The sequence below is a fragment of the Delphinus delphis genome, chromosome 15 (genome assembly GCF_949987515.2).
Source record: "Delphinus delphis chromosome 15, mDelDel1.2, whole genome shotgun sequence".
Taxonomy (NCBI): Eukaryota; Metazoa; Chordata; class Mammalia; order Artiodactyla; family Delphinidae; genus Delphinus; species Delphinus delphis.
In genome coordinates, this window is record NC_082697.1 from 80,417,101 (window position 1) to 80,435,370 (window position 18,270).

Consider the following 18,270-nt stretch of genomic DNA (forward strand, 5'->3'; position numbering starts at 1 on the left):
GGTCCCCTTCCACCTCCTCCTCTGTGAAGTCCCGCCTGTCCTGTCCCCCCCATCACAAGCCAAGTCTGGGGCTCCTTGCACATGGGGACCTCAGTGACGGCTGCTGAGAGAACGGTCCCTTGGAGGGGTTTGGGAACAGAGAGCTTTCAGCAAATGCCCAGTAGTGGACGACCCTCAGGCACCATGACATGTGGAAAGAAACACACGGAGGCAGGAAGTCTGGCCAGAGACCCTCCACGTGGGTGGTCACCTGCTCTGCCTGCTGCCATGAGATATGCCCTGAGCTCTGGGCCGCTATTTCCAAACCAGTCCAGATCGGAGCCAGGCCCTGGGTGGGGGAGGGGAGCCCAGCGGTGAGACAGACACAGAGAGATATGGCAGGACAGTGTGCTACGTGCTACGGGGTGTGGAAGCCCAAGACTGGTGGGGAGGGACAGAGGGGGTGGGGGAGCTCTAAGTTGGCCTTGGGAGGGGTTAGTCAGGGAAGGCTTCTCAGAGGAGGAGGCGGGGGAATTAAGCCTGAAGGATGAGGATTCACCCCGATGGAAGGCAGGGAAGGTGTCCCAGGTAGTGGGAATGGCAGGAGCAAATGTTGGGAGAGAAGGAAGCTCAAAGCAAGTGGGGGGGACCCAGGTTGCCGGGGGAGGATGCTCTGGGAGAGGGAGCAGACGTCGCAGGGCTAAGGGATCTGGGTGTTACCCTGAACACCGGGGAGGGGGGCAGGAGAGGAGGGGCCCCCACACGGTGGCTGGTGCCAGAAAAGACCCCCCTGTCTGCTCCGCATCCTGGGCACTGACCTCCTGCATTCTGGAGTCAGGGGCCTGTCGGGGAAGCCGCAGGTAGCCCCGCGGGGTAGCCGCTCTGTTGGCTTCTCGCCGGGAAGAAGAAGCGGGGAAACGCCCTGCTTCTCTGCCAGCCTTCTTGAGGAGCCTGGTCTGTCTGCTGGGGTCCGTGGGGGTGGGCAGTGTCCTTCAGGAGATGAGCCCTGAGGGTTGAGTGGGGCGAATGGGGGACCTTCCCGGGAAGGGGCTTCTGTAAGGCGTCCCCTGGACCCTCACAGGCACCCAGGAGAGCCCGGAAAAGAGCAGAAGGCGGAGCCAGCTCCAACGTCTTCTCCATGTTCGATCAGTCGCAGATCCAGGAGTTTAAAGAGGTTGGTCAGCCGCCCCCAGGGCCGGGGGAGGGTTACAGGAATGCACGGAAAGCCCTTAGGGAGCCGGCAGGGCGTGGGCTCAGCCCTCAGTCGCTGGGGGGTGATGACATCACTATCCTTAGAGGCTGCCGTGCTATAGCTTAGCCTCTGGAGAGGTGACGAGCTGTCCTTGGGCAGCCTCTACCCCGCCTCTCCCCGAGCCTTTGCGTGCTGTGTGACCTACGGCAAGCCCTTCCTCTCTCCGAGCCTCAGTTTCACGCTCCGTAAAATGGGCTGCTGGGAGCATGACATGAGGGACGGGCACGAAGCCCCAGCACGTGCTGGCGCACAGCAGGAGCCCAGGGCAGGTTGACCATCACTCTCATGCCGGCGTCATGCTGAGCTGGGTGACCGGGTGGCCAGAGGGCCTGTACTGAGGTTGCCCAGGCAACAGTGGTTGGGAGGACAGCCCCTTGCAGGGAGGGGGGATCTCTCTGGGGAGGGCGCCTGGGCTTGGGCAGGCGGGGGTGGCTGCTCAGTGCCCGTGTCTCTGCCAGGCTTTCACCATCATGGACCAGAACCGGGATGGCTTCATCGACAAGGAGGACCTGAGGGACACCTTTGCTGCCCTGGGTGGGTGCCCAGCAGCCGGAGGCTTGGGGATGGGGGGCAATCCGAGCCCTGGCCATCCAGAAAGGGTCGGCAGCTGGGGGCAGGCCAGGGCGGTTGGCGCAGGGGATGTGAGGGGCTGGTGTTCTCTGGGGGTGCCGAGGAGGGGCGGCCACCGCCTGGCAGGTCAGGGGAGATCCCGGGTGTTAGAGGAGGACTGGCCAGGGGAGGGAGGGGGGCAGCAGAGCAGGGGGAGACACAGGTGGTGGGGAAGAGGGGCAGTAGTGGCCCGTGCAAAGGCTGGGAGGGGGAGGGGAGGGGGAGGGGTCAGCAGAGCAGGGGGAGACGCAGTGGGTGGGGACGAGGCTGGAGATATCCAGGGGTGGGACTCGGGTTACCGGGCGGTCTTCAGCTGCCAGCGAGGCTTTTGCCTTCTCTGAGGGCCCAGGGATGGGCCTGAAGCCTGGATGGGGGCACTGGGGTTGGGGGACAGGGGCGTAACCAACTCACTTCCGGACTGAGCCTTAAGCCCCCAGAGATCTGCTTGTCCCCTGGGACCGTGAGGAACCCGGGTCCCCGTCCCCTCCCGGGGCACCTGAGCCCTGAGGCCCAGGTCTTCCACCCCTGTGGGCCTCAGCTGCAGCTTCTTTGGGTCTCAGTTTCCTCATCTGTAACATTGGGATAACCACCAACTTGCTCTCCTTTCCAGGGAGGCTGAGGTGGTGGCAGGTGGGTGGGGAGGCTGGGGGCAGCCCCGTGCTGACCACGGCTGAATGTGTCCCCATCCCGAGGTCCCCCAGCAGGGGGGCAGGGCTGAGTGGGGGGCGGGTGAGACGGCAGGGCTGGGGGATCCTGCAGGATGCTCTGCTCTCTGGGGCTGCGTGCAGGCAGGTCCCCTCTGACCCTCCTTGTACTCCTGGGTGCCTCCCCTAGGCCGCATCAACGTAAAGAACGAGGAGCTGGAGGCCATGGTGAAGGAGGCCCCCGGGCCCATCAACTTCACCGTCTTCCTGACCATGTTTGGGGAGAAGCTGAAGGGTGAGTGAGGCCCCAGGGGCCCTGGGGAGGGGGTGGGCGAGTGGGTGTGGGTAGGCAGGGCCCTGCGTGCTGATGTACCCCGCACCGATGCACGATGCAGCCCCAGACACCAGCTCCCGGGGCACACACACAAGACCCTGCCTCGGTTTCCACCTCTATATCACAGAGTGGGGTGAATGTAATGACCCCCAGTTTGCAGGGCTGTGAGGCGCCCAGCGGGATGGTTTGCGAGGAAGCCCTTTGCCCACCGTCAGGATGGTGCCCCAGCCCCTGCCCCACCTTCCTAGCCCTGGGCTCATCTTGCCTGTTCTGCCTTACCACCCGCTGCTGACAGGAGAAGGTGGTATGGGGGAGGGGCATTCCGGAAGCTTCTGTGGCCAACCCCAGTACAGGATGGGCTTCTCCTCCAGGGAAAGGATCAGGGGCCTCATTCGTGAGTGAGGAGACCCAGGCTCAGAGGGTCACCACACCTGCTCCAGGTGTCCCAGCATCGAAGCGGCAGGGATGGAACTGTAACCCCGACTCTGGCTCTAACCACTGCACTCCCCGAGATGCAGCATCAGGCCGGGCTGGGGTTCTGTGGTCAGAAGGAAGGGCCAGCCTGGGCTGCGGCTGCCCTTGCGGGGTGGGGCTCATCATCATCCCAGGCTCAGGCAGCCCCTGCCTAAGACCCTCCCCTGGCGCTTCGGCTACAACTGGGCTTAAGACCTGGTCTCACACTGACCCCCAGGGTGACCTTGGGCAAGGCTTATCGGCTCTTTGCACCTCCGTTTTTCTGTCTGTAAAATGGGGGTTGTGTTAGTTTCCCAAGGCTGCTGTAACAGCAGCTGAACTTGACGGCTCAAAAAACCAGCAATGGGGCTTCCCTGGTGGCGCAGTGGTTGAGAGTCCGCCTGCCGATGCAGGGCACGCGGGTTCGTGCCCCGGTCCGGGAAGATCCCACATGCCGCGGAGCAGCTGGGCCCGTGAGCCATGGCCACTGAGCCTGCGTGTCCGGAGCCTGTGCTCTGCAACGGGAGAGGCCACAGCAGTGAGAGGCCCGCGTACCGCAAACAAAACAAAACAAAACAAAAAAACCCCAGCAATGGATTCTCTCAGTTCTGGAATCCAGAAATCTGAAATCTGGCGGGTCGGGCTCCCTGCGAGGCTCCAGGGGAGAAGCCGTTCTTGACCTTTTCTAGCTTCTGGTGGCTGCTTCCCTCCCATCTCTGCCTCTGTGGTCATACTGCCCCCTCCTCTTCTGTCTCCCTCTGCCTCACTTTTGTAAGGACACTTGTTATTGGATTTAGGGCCCACCCAGATAAGCCAGGGTGATCAGTCCATCTCAAGAGCCTTTCCTTACATCTACAGAGGCCCTTTTGCCAAGTGACGTTTCCAGGTCCTGGGGATGAGGACCTGGGTATATCTTTTGGGGGCCACCACTAAACCCACGACGGCCTGGTTTTGCCCAGCTGACAGAACAGTGCCCTCAGGCCCCCCTCTGGGAAGCTGTTAAGGGTTATTCCTGGGACCATGGCCACCTCCTTGAAGAGCGCAGAAGTCCAGGGGGCAGGGCAGGGGCACACTCACAGGCAAAGACATGCGTGACTCCAGCCATGGCTTTAAAGCAAGTCCTGGAGCTCGTGTCCGTCTGCAGCTGAGCTAAGAGCTCCGACCCAGGGCTGCAGCTTTTTCTCATTTTCGCAGGGGCTCCGGGGCTGGAGCTCCAGCTGAGCCTGTCATGCGAACGTGGCTGAGCCTGGGGTGGGAACAGGAGCCGGGGGGCTGGGCAGGCACCACCTCGTCCTTCTAACTGGGACAAGGACACTGTCATGAGGTTCCCAACAGCAGTGAGGGGAAGCAGTCTCTCTGCTGCCCATTTGATGAGGTTTGCAGTCTGCAGAGCAGAGGAGAGAAGGGAGGAGCGGGTGTGGTGAATGTCCAGCCATGGGGCCTGAACCCAGGGCAGCTGGTCCACACACAGCCAGTCCTGAGGAAAGCAGGCTGGAGCCAGGCCGCCCCGGCACAGAGGTCTCTCCGGAGACCCTGGGAGGCAGAGACTGCATAGCAGCTCCCCAAGCATAATCCTGTGGCCAACCCTTCTCCTCCTGCAAGGCCAGGCTGTGACGGGCCCTGGGTGGAGCCTCTGGCCTGGGCACACTGGCTCCCTGCCACCCTACCTACAGGAAGCCCACGGCTCTGCCTCTAGGAGCTCCCAGGCTGGCAAGGTCAGCACTGAGCCCGGCCCAGTCACTCAGGGCCAGTCTCAGAAATGTGGAGTCACTCAGACATCATCCTGTCCTGGATTATCCTGATGTGGGGACACAGCTGGCCCTGACCCAGCCTGATGGGGGAGACACAGATGACGCTGACCCAGTCTGATGTGGGGACACAGCTGGCCCTGACCCAGCCTGATGGGGGAGACACAGATGACGCTGACCCAGCCTGATGGGGGAGACACAGATGACGCTGACCCAGCCTGATGGGGGAGACACAGATGACGCTGACCCAGTCTGATGTGGGGGCACAGCTGGCCCTGACCCAGCCTGATGTGGGGGACACAGCTGGCCCTGACCCGGTCTGATGTGGGGGACACAGCTGGCCCTGACCTGGTCTGATGTGGGGGCACAGCTGGCCCTGACCCAGTCTGATGTGGGGACACAGCTGGCCCTGACCTGGTCTGATGTGGGGGACACAGCTGGCCCTGACCCAGTCTGATGTGGGGACACAGCTGGCCCTGACCCAGTCTGATGTGGGGACACAGCTGGCCCTGACCCGGTCTGATGTGGGGGCACAGCTGGCCCTGACCCGGTCTGATGGGGACACAGCTGGCCCTGACCCGGTCTGAGTAACAGGAGCACAGCATGCCAGAACAAGAAGGGGGCTCTGGAGGTTCAAGGAGTTGGCTTCAAACCCTTCCTCCCCTTATATCTGGAGACCTCAGGCAAGTAACAGAGCCTCTCTGAGCCTGAGTTTCCTCTTTGACAAACTGGCGCATCAGGACCTACCACAAGGGGTGTGCTGGAGTCCCATGGGGCACAGTGCCGAAGCTGCAGGATGGACTTGGCACAGAGCGCTCAGATGTGTCTGTGGCCATAATAATGTTGGTCAAGACCTTGCCCATTAATGACCCTTTATCTTAACTGATCCTGGGAGGCGGGCAGCAAACCCCGCCCTTGTCTCCATTTCACCAATGACACAGCTGAGCCTTAAGAAGGAAGGGGACATCCCGTGGTTCCATAGTGAGAAGGGAGGTCAGTGTGACGGGGAGAAGAGCACCAGGTAAGGGTCACCAGGCCACCTGCTGTCGTTCACACAGTCCCTGAGACCTTGGGTGAGACCCTTCCTCTCTCTGGGCTTCAGTTTCCCCATCTGTACCACCAGGGGGCTGGGTATTTAATCCCATTGTGTTAGTAGAACCATTTCTTCTAATGACATCTTTCCCCAAAGCCCACACCATAAAAGTGATAAAACCAGAACTGCTCCGGATGCGCTCTGCCTCTCCTGTCCCCCCACCCTCACTCCCACAAACCTGTGGACCCACCTGCCCCGCCTCTGGCCCGGACAACCTCTCAGACTCCTCCAATGCCGCTGCCAGAGCCCCCACCTCCAGCCCCCAAGTAAAAGCTGTTCTCCTCCATCCATCGTCGAATCACATAGCATCAGTTGTGAGAACTTGGACAAGTCACTTAACCTCTCTGAGCCTCAGTTTCTTCATCTGTAAAATGGGACCAATGGGCAGGAGGGTTAAGCACATAGTAAATGCCTGGTAGGCCTTTCCAGGTGCATCTGTGCAGGCTGATTGTTGCTATATGCAGAGCCCTTGGCTATTATACTGTTCCTTGTTTCTCTGAAACATCCCTTCTCTGGCCTCACTGTGGACTAGAAGCTGGGGAGGAAGCTCCCTGAGCCCTTGGCCTCTGTAGGGGCCATGGGACCTGCCCCAGCCCCAGCCGCTGCCTGGCCTCTTCATCCTGATGCTCCCCCTGCCTGTGTGCGCTGCTTCTAGGTACGGACCCGGAGGAGACCATTCTCCACGCCTTCAATGTGTTCGACACTGAAGGGAAAGGTTTCGTCAAGGCTGATTTGTAAGTCTCCTCGGCCTTCTGTTTTGGTTTTTCTCTCCCCAAAGCCTCAGGTGATAGATGGACTGAGCTCGGGTCAGGGTGGGTCGCAGCCCAGTCTCCTGTCCTGCCTGGAACTCAGGCATCTCAGGCAGCTTCCAGCCAGGAGCCAGGAGGCCGCTGCCCTGCCCAGTTCAGCCATTACTAGATGTCCCTTCCCCTCTCTGAGCCTCGATGTCCCCATCTGTGTGGATGTGTATGGGGAACATGGGGTCCCCAGGCGAGGGCTTCCCAGTAGCGAGGGAGGAACGGGTGGGGGTAGAGGTGGGCCCTGAAGGATGACTAAGGATCCCCCTGGCTGGAGCACACAGAGGAAGGCAGGGCCTGTGTGGGCCCTGGACCTTGGGTCTGCCCTGGGGGCATGGGAGAGCCTAAGCAGCAGTTAGGCAGGGGCAACATGGAGGCCAGCCTGGAGGAGGAGAAGAGAGGGTTGCAGCGGCCACAAGGGTCTTGGCCATCGGGATGGAGGCGAGTGGATGGGTGAGTGAAATACAAGAGGCCAGCACCAATGGGATCCAGGGTGTTGGGAAGAGGACTGAGCCAGATGTTAGCCAGGGCCCAAGTGGATGTGGGGATGGAGGCGTAGCCATGGGAAGGAACCAGCTCAGCTGGGGCCGCAGAGAGAGTGCGGTGGCCGTGGGCAGCTGTCCGGCCTCCACTGGGCTGGCATCACTGAAGGAGGGAGCGCTAATGCCTGCTGTGTCTGGGAGCCTCAGCCCAGGGAGAGCACAGGGCAGACAGCCAAGACTTGCGGGCCGGGGCGGGCCGGGCAGAGGCAGCCGGTCCAGGGGCTGAGACACTGAGTGTTCTGAGTCAACCCCTGAGCTGTCCCTTCAGGGCCTCCAAGGCCTCCCTGGGCCTGTGGGTGACCCTGGGCAGGCAAGATTTCTTCCTTAGTCACAGGCTTCGCGACCAATTACTGTGATGCTTGAGGCCTCGGCTGGAGACTAATTTTGCTTTCTATTCCACGTTAGCATAGCACGTGATGGAGGTGGGGTGGGAGAGGGCAGGGGGCAGGGAGGAAGTGGCGAGGGTCGATCTTGTCTCTCAGACATTCTTACAGCCCCTCACCCCCCAGAGTTCTGAGTCACACTCTCCTCAGGGGTCGGGGAGGGGTTCCTGAGGTTCCCGAGGGTTTCTTCAGGCCGCAGCCCTCTCCTTCAGCCCTCCCTCAGAGTCCGGGTTCCCACCCCCATCTTGGAGACCTAGGGGGGCACTGGGGGAACCCCTGGGGTGACCCAAACCCACCCCTCTACTGCCACCTACCTTCCCTCCCACTAGAGCAAAGTCAAGGCTGGGAGGAACCCTTTGGAGACCCAGTTTGGGAACCGCGGGCGCCATCCCCAGGCTATGGGATCTGAGAGACACGGCTGCCTGCCAGGCCAGCCACAGAGGAGGCTCTGGTTGAAAGAGAGTCTGTGAAAAATCCCCAGCGTGGAGAGTTGGAAACTGTGACTGTCCTGTAGTAACATAAATAATGGAAAATGTGCGTCGGTCTGGAGCAGGGCGGCGGCTGCCGGCGCCACAGGGCACACGGGTGCTCAGGGCCCTGTTCAGCCCTCTGGTCCCACCCCTGCCCTCTGCACCCCCTGAGAGCTCCCGGGGGCACCAGTCCCTCCCCCACAGCCTCAAATGCCCCACCTCTGGCCATCCCTCCGGGCCCCGGGCAGCTCTGGCCGCTGTGGGCGGCTGCTCCTCTGGACCACGCAGGGGGACAGTTTCCCTCTCTGTAAAAGGGGGATAATAGTACTCACTTCCCAGGGCTGCGAGGAGCAAAGGAGGCCTGGGCAGGCGCAGGAGGACGCGGGCCTGGGCAGCCTTCCTGCCCCCTGGCTGAGTGCAAGCCCCTTGCACGCTCCGAAACACCTTACAGATGTCCACAAAACTCATAAGCTGAAGAGGCGGTGCGTCTAGAGCCAGGGCAAAGAGGCTCCCCTCCGTGACCTAGAGGCTGATTACTAGTGCACGATGGGACATCAGAGTGGCCCCCACAGTCATGTCGGGGTCCCAAGGCCATGTCATTGGGTCCCCACCTGATGTGAAGAGGGGAGTCCACGTTACAATGGAGGCTGAGAGCTGAAGTGGCCACCCGAGGCCACACAGCCATCTGGGGGCTGTAGGGCCAGCCCTGGTTGGGGTCCTCCTGGGCCATCAGCCCCAGGATCTGCGTGTCCACATCCAGAGCGGCCCTTACCCTGAATGTGACTCTTTCTCTCCCTTGAACAGCATCAAAGAGAAGCTCATGACGCAGGCAGACCGCTTCAGTGAGGACGAGGTGAGCGCCAGCTTTTCAGGTTCTTGCTCAGCACTGACGAGCATCTTCCTGGGAAGCGCTCTTTCTTTAGTGATCTGCTGAGATGATGCCCCCTTGACTCCTAGGATGGGAACAAGGGTGGTGGGATCCTGGCCTGCTGGCCTGGCCTCTGTGGTCTCCACCCTGATGCCTCCCTCTCCAAAGAGGGGAGCGACATTCTGCCTAATGCCCTTGGGTGATCCCCGGCTCTGGCCCCCCCTCGGCCCTGGTTGAGGCTGACTCCCGGCTCTTTCCCCAGATCAAGCAGATGTTTGCTGCCTTCCCGCCAGATGTGTGTGGCAATCTGGACTATAGGAACCTGTGTTACGTCATCACGCATGGCGAAGAGAAGGACTAAAAGGGGACCGCCGACGCCCCCCCCCACCCCATACACACATTCAGAGGCAGCAAACACGGGGCTGGGGGTGGGGGAGAGGGGCGGCCGTTGAGGAGCCCCTGCAGCCAACGTGTGTGTGTGAGGAAAAGGCTCTCTGGCCTGTGGGTCAGGGGCAAGGTAAGAATAAATAATGTAACAAGGTCTGAGGTTTTGTGATTAATGCTCCGGTTGGGGAGAAAGCTAAACATTCCTATGTTGTTGGTTTTTCCAAAGTTTTTCACTTCCTGGCTTTGCTCAAATGTTCCTGATGAGCTGGTGTTTAGAACTAATTGATCCCCAGCTGGGGCACAGACACTGTCTTCATTTATGAAGCTTTTATTGAGCACCTAGTGCGTGCCAGCCCTGGTGCCAGGCCCAGTGACATGGACATGAGCCAGCCCTGTCCCCGGGCGGAAATATCATGCAGTGAGAGAGACAAGAACTGGGGTGGGGACACAGTGGGGAGGAGGTGGGAGAGGGCCAGGAGAGACCTGGCAGCTAGAAGCCAGACAGAGGCAAAGAAGGTGGTGGGCGGAGGGGGCGGGGGGGGTGGATTCAAAGGATGTTTATGGAAGAGGCAAAGATTTCTTGAACAGGGCATGCATATCACCAACCATATGATAAAAGGGCAGAAACTGGACTTCAAATTGAAAACTTCCACTCAGCAAAAGATACCATGAAGGGCGTGAAAAGGCAAGCCCAGGCTGGAGAAGATATTGGCAACAATAGATATTGACAAAGATCTTAAATCCCAAATATACTTTTAAAAAAACTCTACACATCAGGACTTCCCTGGTGGTGCAGTGGTTAAGAATCCGCCTGCCAGTGCAGGGGACATGGGTTCGAGCCCTGGTCCGGGAAGATCCCACATGCCGCGGAGCAACTAAGCCCGTCCGCCTCAACTACTAAGCCTGCGCTCTAGAGCCCGCAAGCCACAACTACTGAGCCCGTGTGCCACAAGTACTGAAGCCCGCACGCCTAGAGCCCGTGGTCCGCAACAAGAAAAGCCACCACAATGAGAAGCCTGTGCCCCACCACGAAGAGTAGCCCAGGCTTGCCACAACTAGAGAAAGCCTGCGTGCAGAAACGAAGCAAAAATAAATAATAAATAAATTAAAAAAAAAAAAGGATGTAAGGTCCATGGAAGCAAGGGTTTAAAAAAAAATCCTAGACATCAATAAGGGAAAGATAACCAAAACAGAAAACAGAAACGAGGTAGGTGATGAGGTCGATGGCAGAGCTGGGAGTGGACAGCATGGCTGGCAGCATGGCTCTGAGCCTGTGCCCATAAGCTCTACCCCACACTGCTACACCCTGCACTGGGACATGGGGGCGGGGACTGAATCTGGGGTCACAGTGAGGAGGTCCCTTTCCTTGTCCCTTACCCTCCTGCACTCCATGTTCCCTCTGGGGGAGGTGGGGAGAGAGGCGTCCCCATCAGCCTAGGGCTCCCAGGCTCAGGACACAAGGGGCGAGATCCGCAGAGCAGGGCCGAGGCAGAGGCAGAGGCAGAGGAATATTCCAAAAGATCCCTCCCTCCTCCCAGGCCTCGCTCTCTCTGCTCTCGAAGAGTTTAGCTTTCCTGGAAGTCAAGGACTCAGCCGCGGAGGAACTCGTCAGACCTGTTTGTGTCCCCAGGAACCAGGCCAGAGTCAAGCTTTTGGAGGGAGTGGGAGCCGTGGCTACCTGCTCTCCCGTCCGGCAGCTCCGGGCTGCCCTACTCCGTGACACCAGGCCTGCTGGCCCTGCATCGGCCTGGCTCCACGAGGACACGGGGTGGCCAGTGGGGAAGGCCGGAGGGGCTCCATGCAGCTCAGGAGGGGAGACTGGGAGCCCTTCCTTTGCTCATTCATTCCTCCGCCCTTCAGACAGCTGTCCACTTACACCCACTCTGTTCCAGGGCCCAGACGCAATCAGTAGCGCCTATCACACCCACCTGGGCTCTGGGTGGGGGACCCACAGGGACAGGAGGCACCAGTGGCCTAGGGCAAAGAAGTCGGGAGAGGAGTGGGGGACCAGTCGTGAGGCTACTGGTGGCTCCAAGGCCCTGGCCTCTGCTTCTCTTGGCGTTTTTCACAGCGTTGCTTGCTCGGGACCCCTCCCCCTCCAGCTGGGGCTCATTGGTGGTCTTGGCTGCCCCTGACCTGGGCCTACCACCAGCTTCCTTCAGTCTCCATGACTCTATGTTTAGTTCCCAAGGGACGCCTGGGTTGGCACTCCACGACCCCTAGATGGGTTCCTCTGGGTCCTTCTCTGGTCCAGGCAGCTGGGGTGGTCCACAGAGCTGCCCCTTCCAGGGGTGGGGGCTGAGGCTCCTGAAAGCCAGAGAGATATTGACTCCTCCCTCCTGAGTCATCATATCTGGAATCACCTTTTTAAAGGTACAAGAACTACTTGTGGCCTCCCCCACCTGCCCACCTGCCCCTTTACCACCATCTTTACGGTGCTTCCCTGCACAGCCTCATTCAGTTCCTTGAGTGCCCTACATTCCCTCCTGCCACAGGGCCTTTGCGTATGCCGCTCCTGTTGCCTAGGATACTCTCTCATTGGATAAGTGCCCAATTACCCCTACTCAGCTTTCTGCTCTCAGCTCCACGTCACATGCCCTGTCCCAGGTGCCTGGAATAGGTCAAATCCCCTTCTGTGTACTTTCATGACACCAAGTACTTTTGCTGGGGAGGTGTACATGACGTTGGCCTTCCCCAAAGAGCTGCAAGCCTGGGATCAGGTTGGATTTTGCCCATCACTCTACCCCTAGCAACCCTCACTGGACCTGGCACAAAACAGACTCTTGGGAAACATTTAACGAACTCCAGGCGGCCCAGAAAGCTGATCTTGAGGTGCATGAGGCCTCTGGAGGCGGCTTCCGTGGCCAGCACTGAGGTCTGGGCCTGCAGCCAGGCCAGAGCCACGCCCGAGTCTCCCTGGGACCTGCCTATCTGTCTGGGCCTTAGTCTCCGCATAGGCAGAATGGGACCCTGTGCTTCTCTGGGTCCCAGGGATTTCCAGCTCCTCGGCAGCAGCAAACCCTGAGGCCGTGGCCATCCCCAGAGGTGACCTGTCTCGTAAGCTGGCCGGGTTGGCTCTCCCGGAATGCTTGGTGGCTCCAGCGCGCCCTGGAGGGTGATGGGCAGGAAGCCCAGGCGTGGCCATGGCAGGTCTCCGTGTCCCCAGGGAGTTGCGTGCAGGGATCCTGCCCTGCCCTGGTCCCGCCAGCTCCCCCAGCCAGCTGGGTCTTATTGAGGGTAATTAGCCCAGTGAGACGCCTGGGTCTGGGCCTTTCATTTTCCACTGTGATCCGTTAACTGGGGCCTTCGGACGGTGGCCCCCGTATAAATCACGAGGGGTCACTGTTAGGAGAAATGGCAAATTCCTTCCACCCGTGCGGCTGGCGAAATTGATTCTGAGAGCAGATTCCCTCCTGGCGCTCACTCAAGAATGGCCAAGTCCTTTGAAGGTCTTTCCAGGGTGGACCCCGGGGCTCAGAGCCGGCTGGGCGGGGAATCTCCCCGGGAAGTTCTGCTAACCGCGGGCGGGTGGGGCCCCACCAGGACCTCGTCGCTGCTGGAGAGACCCTGCCTGATGCGGCTCTACCATCGCTCTGTCTCCGTGGCAACTCTGGGGGTGACTCTGCACCTCTTCACAGCCAGGAAGTGGCAGGGGTGGGGGGCTGGGGGGAGCCAATGGCGTCCTCAGCCAGGAACGGGGGCGCTAGACCTCAGAGCAGTAATGAAACATCCCGGTGGAATTTCAGGCCTGGGGGTGGGGAAGGCAAGCGGTGAGGTTCCGAGGGGACGCCCCAGTAGCCATAGAGTCTGTTTGGTAGGAAAACTACTCCATTCCGTCTGTGAGCTGAGCCCTGGGCTGGGCCAAGCTTTCAGTCTGGCTGAGGGTTCATCTGGGCCTCCCGGGACCCCCAGGTATCTGTGTCTATTCACCTCTTCCTGTCTGTCTCACGCATCCAGCCCTCAAGTCTCACTTGACAAAGGTGAAGGGAAGCTGAAGGCGGGGAGGCCAGGACCAGGGATGAGGGAGGTTGAGGAGTGTCCTGTGAGTCTGCGCATGCAGGGTGGGGAAAACCTATTTTCTTTAAACTTTATGTATTTATTTATTTTGGGCTGTGTTTGGTCTTCGTTGCTGTGCACGGGCTTTCTCTAGTTGCGGCGAGCAGGGGGCTACTCTTCGGTGCGGTGTGTGGGCTTCTCATTGCGGTGGCTTCTCTTGTTGCCGAGCACGGGCTCTAGGTGCGATGGCTTCAGTAGTTGTGGCACGCGGGCTCAATAGTTGTGGCTCGCGGGCTCTAGAGTGCAGGCTTAGTAGTTGTGGCGCAAGGGCTTAGTTGCTTGGCGGCAATGTGGGATCTTCCCGGACCAGGGCTCGAACCCGTGTCCCCTGCATTGGCAGGCGGATTCTTAACCACTGCACCACCAGGGAAGTCTGGTAAAACCTATTTTCAAATCCCTGTCCTGGGGCAGAGCGTGGAGCTGGCTCAGGTGTCCCACAAGGCAGAGCCGGGCAGGTGTCTGGAGTACAGGGACCCAGCCTTTGGACCTCTCTGGCTTTCTGAGCCATCCTGGGGACAGGCTCCTCAGTAGGGAGTGAACTACCCATGACTGGAGGTATGCAAGCCGGAGATGGTGAACACGCGGCAGGGATGGGGCTGGCTGGCTTTTAGAACCTGAATTGCTCCTCAGAGCAGAAAGATAGGGGTGCATAAAGCACCTAGCTCGTTGCCTGGTGCACAGTGGGGTATCCCTCTCCCCATACCCACGTGGCTTCACTGTGGTCCAACCAGAATCACAGAGCCCAGGGCAGGCTGAAGCAGAAGAACTCTCGGTGAACAGATGAGGAAGCCGAGGCCCAGAGGGAGCTCCCCCTTCCCAGCTCCAGACCTACCACGTTCCTTCCGTCTTTCCGTTCACACCCCTGAACATGGTCAGGATCACATTCCTGTCTAAGACCTGTTATTGGGGTGATGGGTTCTAATGCGTGTGTGTCAGTGGGACAGAGCTGGGGGCATGTTAGCATGCAGCCTCTTGGGTGATGACGGGGGACTGTGAGATGTGATTTGGGGCCTGTAGCAGATCGTGGGGGACCTGGGGCTCCTTAGTGACCAGGAAGAGGGCATCCAGGAGATGGGCTGTATCTTGCTGAGCAGGTCCCTCCGTCTCTGGGCCCCAGACTTCTCGGTACCACGAGGATGCTGGACTGGGCTGGGGAAGCCCATGGCGTGGGCCTGGCGACGGGGCCGGGAGGGACAGCCCGGCCTGGAGCCGCCTTAATCGGGGGCTTAGCTCCGACTTCAGAGCTGGCGGCTTCAGCTTCACTGGAATTGTCCAGTCTTGGTGGGGGTGGAGAGGGGGTGCCTCGTTCCCATCAAGCTCCAGAGGCCCCTTGGAGGGTGGAGTGGGTGGCAGGAGGACAGGGCTGAAGATCTCGATTGGAGCATCTGGGGTTGGAGAGCCTCAGCGCCTTATGGCTGTGTGACCTCAGGCCAATGGCTTAACCACTCTGGGCCCTCGTATTTCTCATCAGAGAAACAGGGCGAGTGGTACATCCCTCTGAAAGCAGCACCCGGTGTAGGGCCTGGCCCTGGGTGGTGGCCTCAGTCTGCAAGGCCTGGTGTGTGAGCTCTCACTCTGGCCGCGAGGGTGGCCCTTATGGCCGCACAGCGCCATCTATTGACGGATGAGAAGCCTCGCCCGGCTCCGGCTTCCCCAAGGCCTTTCCGGGCCTGCATCTTCGAAGCGGCCATGGGTGCAAGGTTAAAAGTGCAATTTGAGGGCAGACAAGTTGGCATGTGAGTCCTGGCTGCCTCAGTTCAATTTCTGGCTGGAAGACAAGGCAAGCTCGTTTACCTCGAGATTCCTGTAAAAGGCGGCAGCAGCACTTAAGAGCACCCTCTGTGTACCAGGCGCTGTGCTTCACGTGCATTCACACGTAGAACTCAACAACCACGGGAAGTAGAGCCTACTACCATCCCCTTTTACAGATGGGGAAACTGAGACCAGAGAGGGTAAGACACCGGCCCTAGGCTGCACAGTAAGTGGCAGAGCTGGGATTTGAACCCAGGCAGTCTAGGTCCTCATCCCCTACTTGCCACCACAGGCTAAGACACAGCATAGCTGCCTTGCAAGGCTGCGGGTAAGAGTTACCCTTGGTAGTTGGGCTGAGACCCTCGGCTCAAGGGGTGTGTCACAGTGACTCCAGCACAGGAGTTGCGGTTGCCCTGGGTTCTCGTCCTGGCTCCACTACTCACTCGCTAGCTGTGGGGCCTGCGTGAGCCGCCCAGCGCTGGTGCCTCAGTGTCCTCATCGATGGCTCAGCGCAAGGGTCAGAGGTGAGGCAAGGAAGGGACCCCAGCCCCTGGCAACCGTGAGCTCCTCATTGCTCTCAGGCACCGGGGACGTCCTTGCTCTGAGCAGGTGGGCCCGTGCTGGTCCACGTGTACCCGGAGGTGGTTGGTCCACAAAGCCATCCTCATACTGCCACGGTCCTGCATCCCTGGGGCACCAGAAGGCTGACAACTGGGGAGGAGCTGGATGTTCAGACGGAAGGGAACTTCATCCTGGTTCCCGCATCCAGGAGAGAGGGCTGAGGCTACCTGAGCCCTGGGGCCGTGAGTGGAGGGGGAAGCAGCTGTGGAGGGACCTCATCTGTCGACCCCGCCTCACACCTTCCTCCAAGTTTGGTGGGAGAAGTTTTCCTCTTCTTGTAGGCCTCTAGGGGTCCCCTGCATAGCCTAGCCCTACCACCCACTTGGGAATCCAGGCTCTCCCAGGACGATGATGGGGGTGGGAGGAAATGCCTGCCACCATCTGTTTGTGATCTGCTCTGAGACCCCTTGTTTTCCGGTCCGCAAAGGGGGTTACATTATAGCTCTAGCCACTTCCAGCTCGAAAGCTCCCACCTTTCCCTTCTTCCCACAGTGGGCCCATCAAGGTGTTGGATTAGCCAAGGACATGGTCCTAGGCCTCCAGACACCTCCACTGCGGAGCAAGCTTCCTGGCCACCACGGTGGGGGATGGAAGGGCCAAGGATGAGGCCACAAGGCTCAGGCTGCTAGGATGGCCGTCCCAGTCCAGCCTCCCTCTTTCCACATGGGCCTCCGTTGAGTGGAATGCCCCTTCCTGGAAATGCCCCCATCAGCTCTGTAATTACTGTTTTTTCTCCTTCCTGCCCCACCTCCAAGCTTAAAGTGCTTGCGAGAGATAGGAGTCTACTGTAGAAGCAGGAGGCCTGGGCCAGCTTGAGCAACTCCAAATAAAGTGGAAAGGGAAGTGGGGGCCCCAGAAACCTGCTGTCCAGTTTGGGAGACTTGGAGACGGGACCATAGATCAAGCTGGCCTAGAGGAGACCGGACCAGGGACTGTGGACACTCCCTGGGCCACCATCCAGAAAGGCCCTCCTGGATGGAGCCTGTCTCTATGCAACCTACCAGTGAGGGGGTGAGCTCCCTGTCACCGAGTGCTGGGGACTGGTCGGCCTGAGCCACCTGGTACTTAGCTCTTGACAGTCTCCACCACACTTGGACCCCCCCGCTCTGAGGTTCAGGCCTGCCACCATCTGGGAGGTGGGCCAGGGAGGCAGGAGAGCCCATTTTACAGATGAGAAGGCTGAGGCCCAGAGAGGAAAAGCGACTTGCCTTTGGGCATGCAGGCAGGAAGTGGCAGAATAACCCCCAGAGGCGGAGGCTGAGGGCTCTGGGCCAGGTGTTCTCCCCGTTGCCTGCCCTAGGGGTCTAGTCCCTGGCTCTGGGCTGTTTCCTGGGGGTGGGCACAGAGAACACGGGTGCTCAAAGGGTGCTCAGGGATGGGGCAGGTCATGGACCCTGAGGCAGACACCAGGGAAACGGTGAAGGTCTAGGACGAGGGGGCATTTTAGACGGCCCGGGGATGAAGCAAAGCGGTGGACTCTGAGAGGCAGGTGATGGGCAGTGCCTGAGGCTGGAGAGAAACTGACAGTTTTTGGACACCTGGGTGCCAGGACCTGTGCCTGGGGCTTCATGTGGTCGATCTCTCGGAAACCTCTCTTTAGCCCTGTGATAACTGAAAATAGATCTTGACAAAGACCGCATCTCCTAAATACACTTTTTAAAAATGCTACAGATTGGGCTTCCCTGGTGGCGCAGTGGTTGAGAGTCCGCCTGCCGATGCAGGGGACACGGGTTTGTGCCCCGGTCCGGGAAGATCCCACATGCCGTGGAGCGGCTAGGCCCGTGAGCCATGGCCACTGAGCCTGTGCGCCCGGAGCCTGTGCTCCGCAACGGGAGAGGGCACAACAGTGAGAGGCCCAGTTACCGCAAAAAAAAAAAAAAAAAAAAAAAAAAAAAGCTACAGATCAATCACGGAACAACAACAACCCCAAATCTACAAAAACCCAGGTAGGTGATTAAAAAAAAAATCCAGATGGCAAAGAAGGACAAGGTGCTCGACGTCATTCCTCATAAGGAAAACGCAAATGAAAACGTCGATAAGATACACATCTCCCAGAATGGCTAAAATGAAAAAGATGGTGCATATAGTATTCCCATCCTGCCGATGAGGGAGCTGAGGCTCAGAGAAGCTAAGACCCCCGTCCGATGGCCAAGGATGCCCAGGGCCTCCTGCCCTCCAAGCCTGCCATCTTTCTACTCTTAAGGGTGTGGCCAGACTGCCTTTTGCTGACCAGAGACTTCCTGAATGCATCAGTCACTTTGCAAACCACCAGCGGGCACCTC

At 59.5% G+C, this 18,270-nt stretch overlaps 1 protein-coding gene across 1 annotated transcript; it reads left to right on the forward strand.

Moving 5' to 3' along the window:
- The first annotated feature begins 986 nt into the window (after nt 1–986).
- On the forward strand, nt 987–9,703 carry MYL10 (myosin light chain 10). Its single transcript, XM_060033157.1, has 6 exons — nt 987–1,153; nt 1,690–1,765; nt 2,675–2,779; nt 6,768–6,846; nt 9,109–9,157; nt 9,435–9,703. The coding sequence occupies exons 1-6, from the start codon at nt 1,118–1,120 to the stop codon at nt 9,531–9,533; spliced, it is 444 nt and encodes a 147-aa protein (XP_059889140.1). The 5' UTR covers nt 987–1,117; the 3' UTR covers nt 9,534–9,703.
- The last annotated feature ends 8,567 nt before the right edge of the window (nt 9,704–18,270 follow it).

Coding starts and splice junctions, on each gene's coding strand:
- MYL10 (XM_060033157.1), top strand. CDS start 1,118: ATGTTCGATCAGTCGCAGATCCAGGAGTTTAAAGAG. Junction 1,154..1,689: donor AGATCCAGGAGTTTAAAGAG/GTTGGTCAGCCG, acceptor TGTCTCTGCCAG/GCTTTCACCATCATGGACCA. Junction 1,766..2,674: donor GGACACCTTTGCTGCCCTGG/GTGGGTGCCCAG, acceptor TGCCTCCCCTAG/GCCGCATCAACGTAAAGAAC.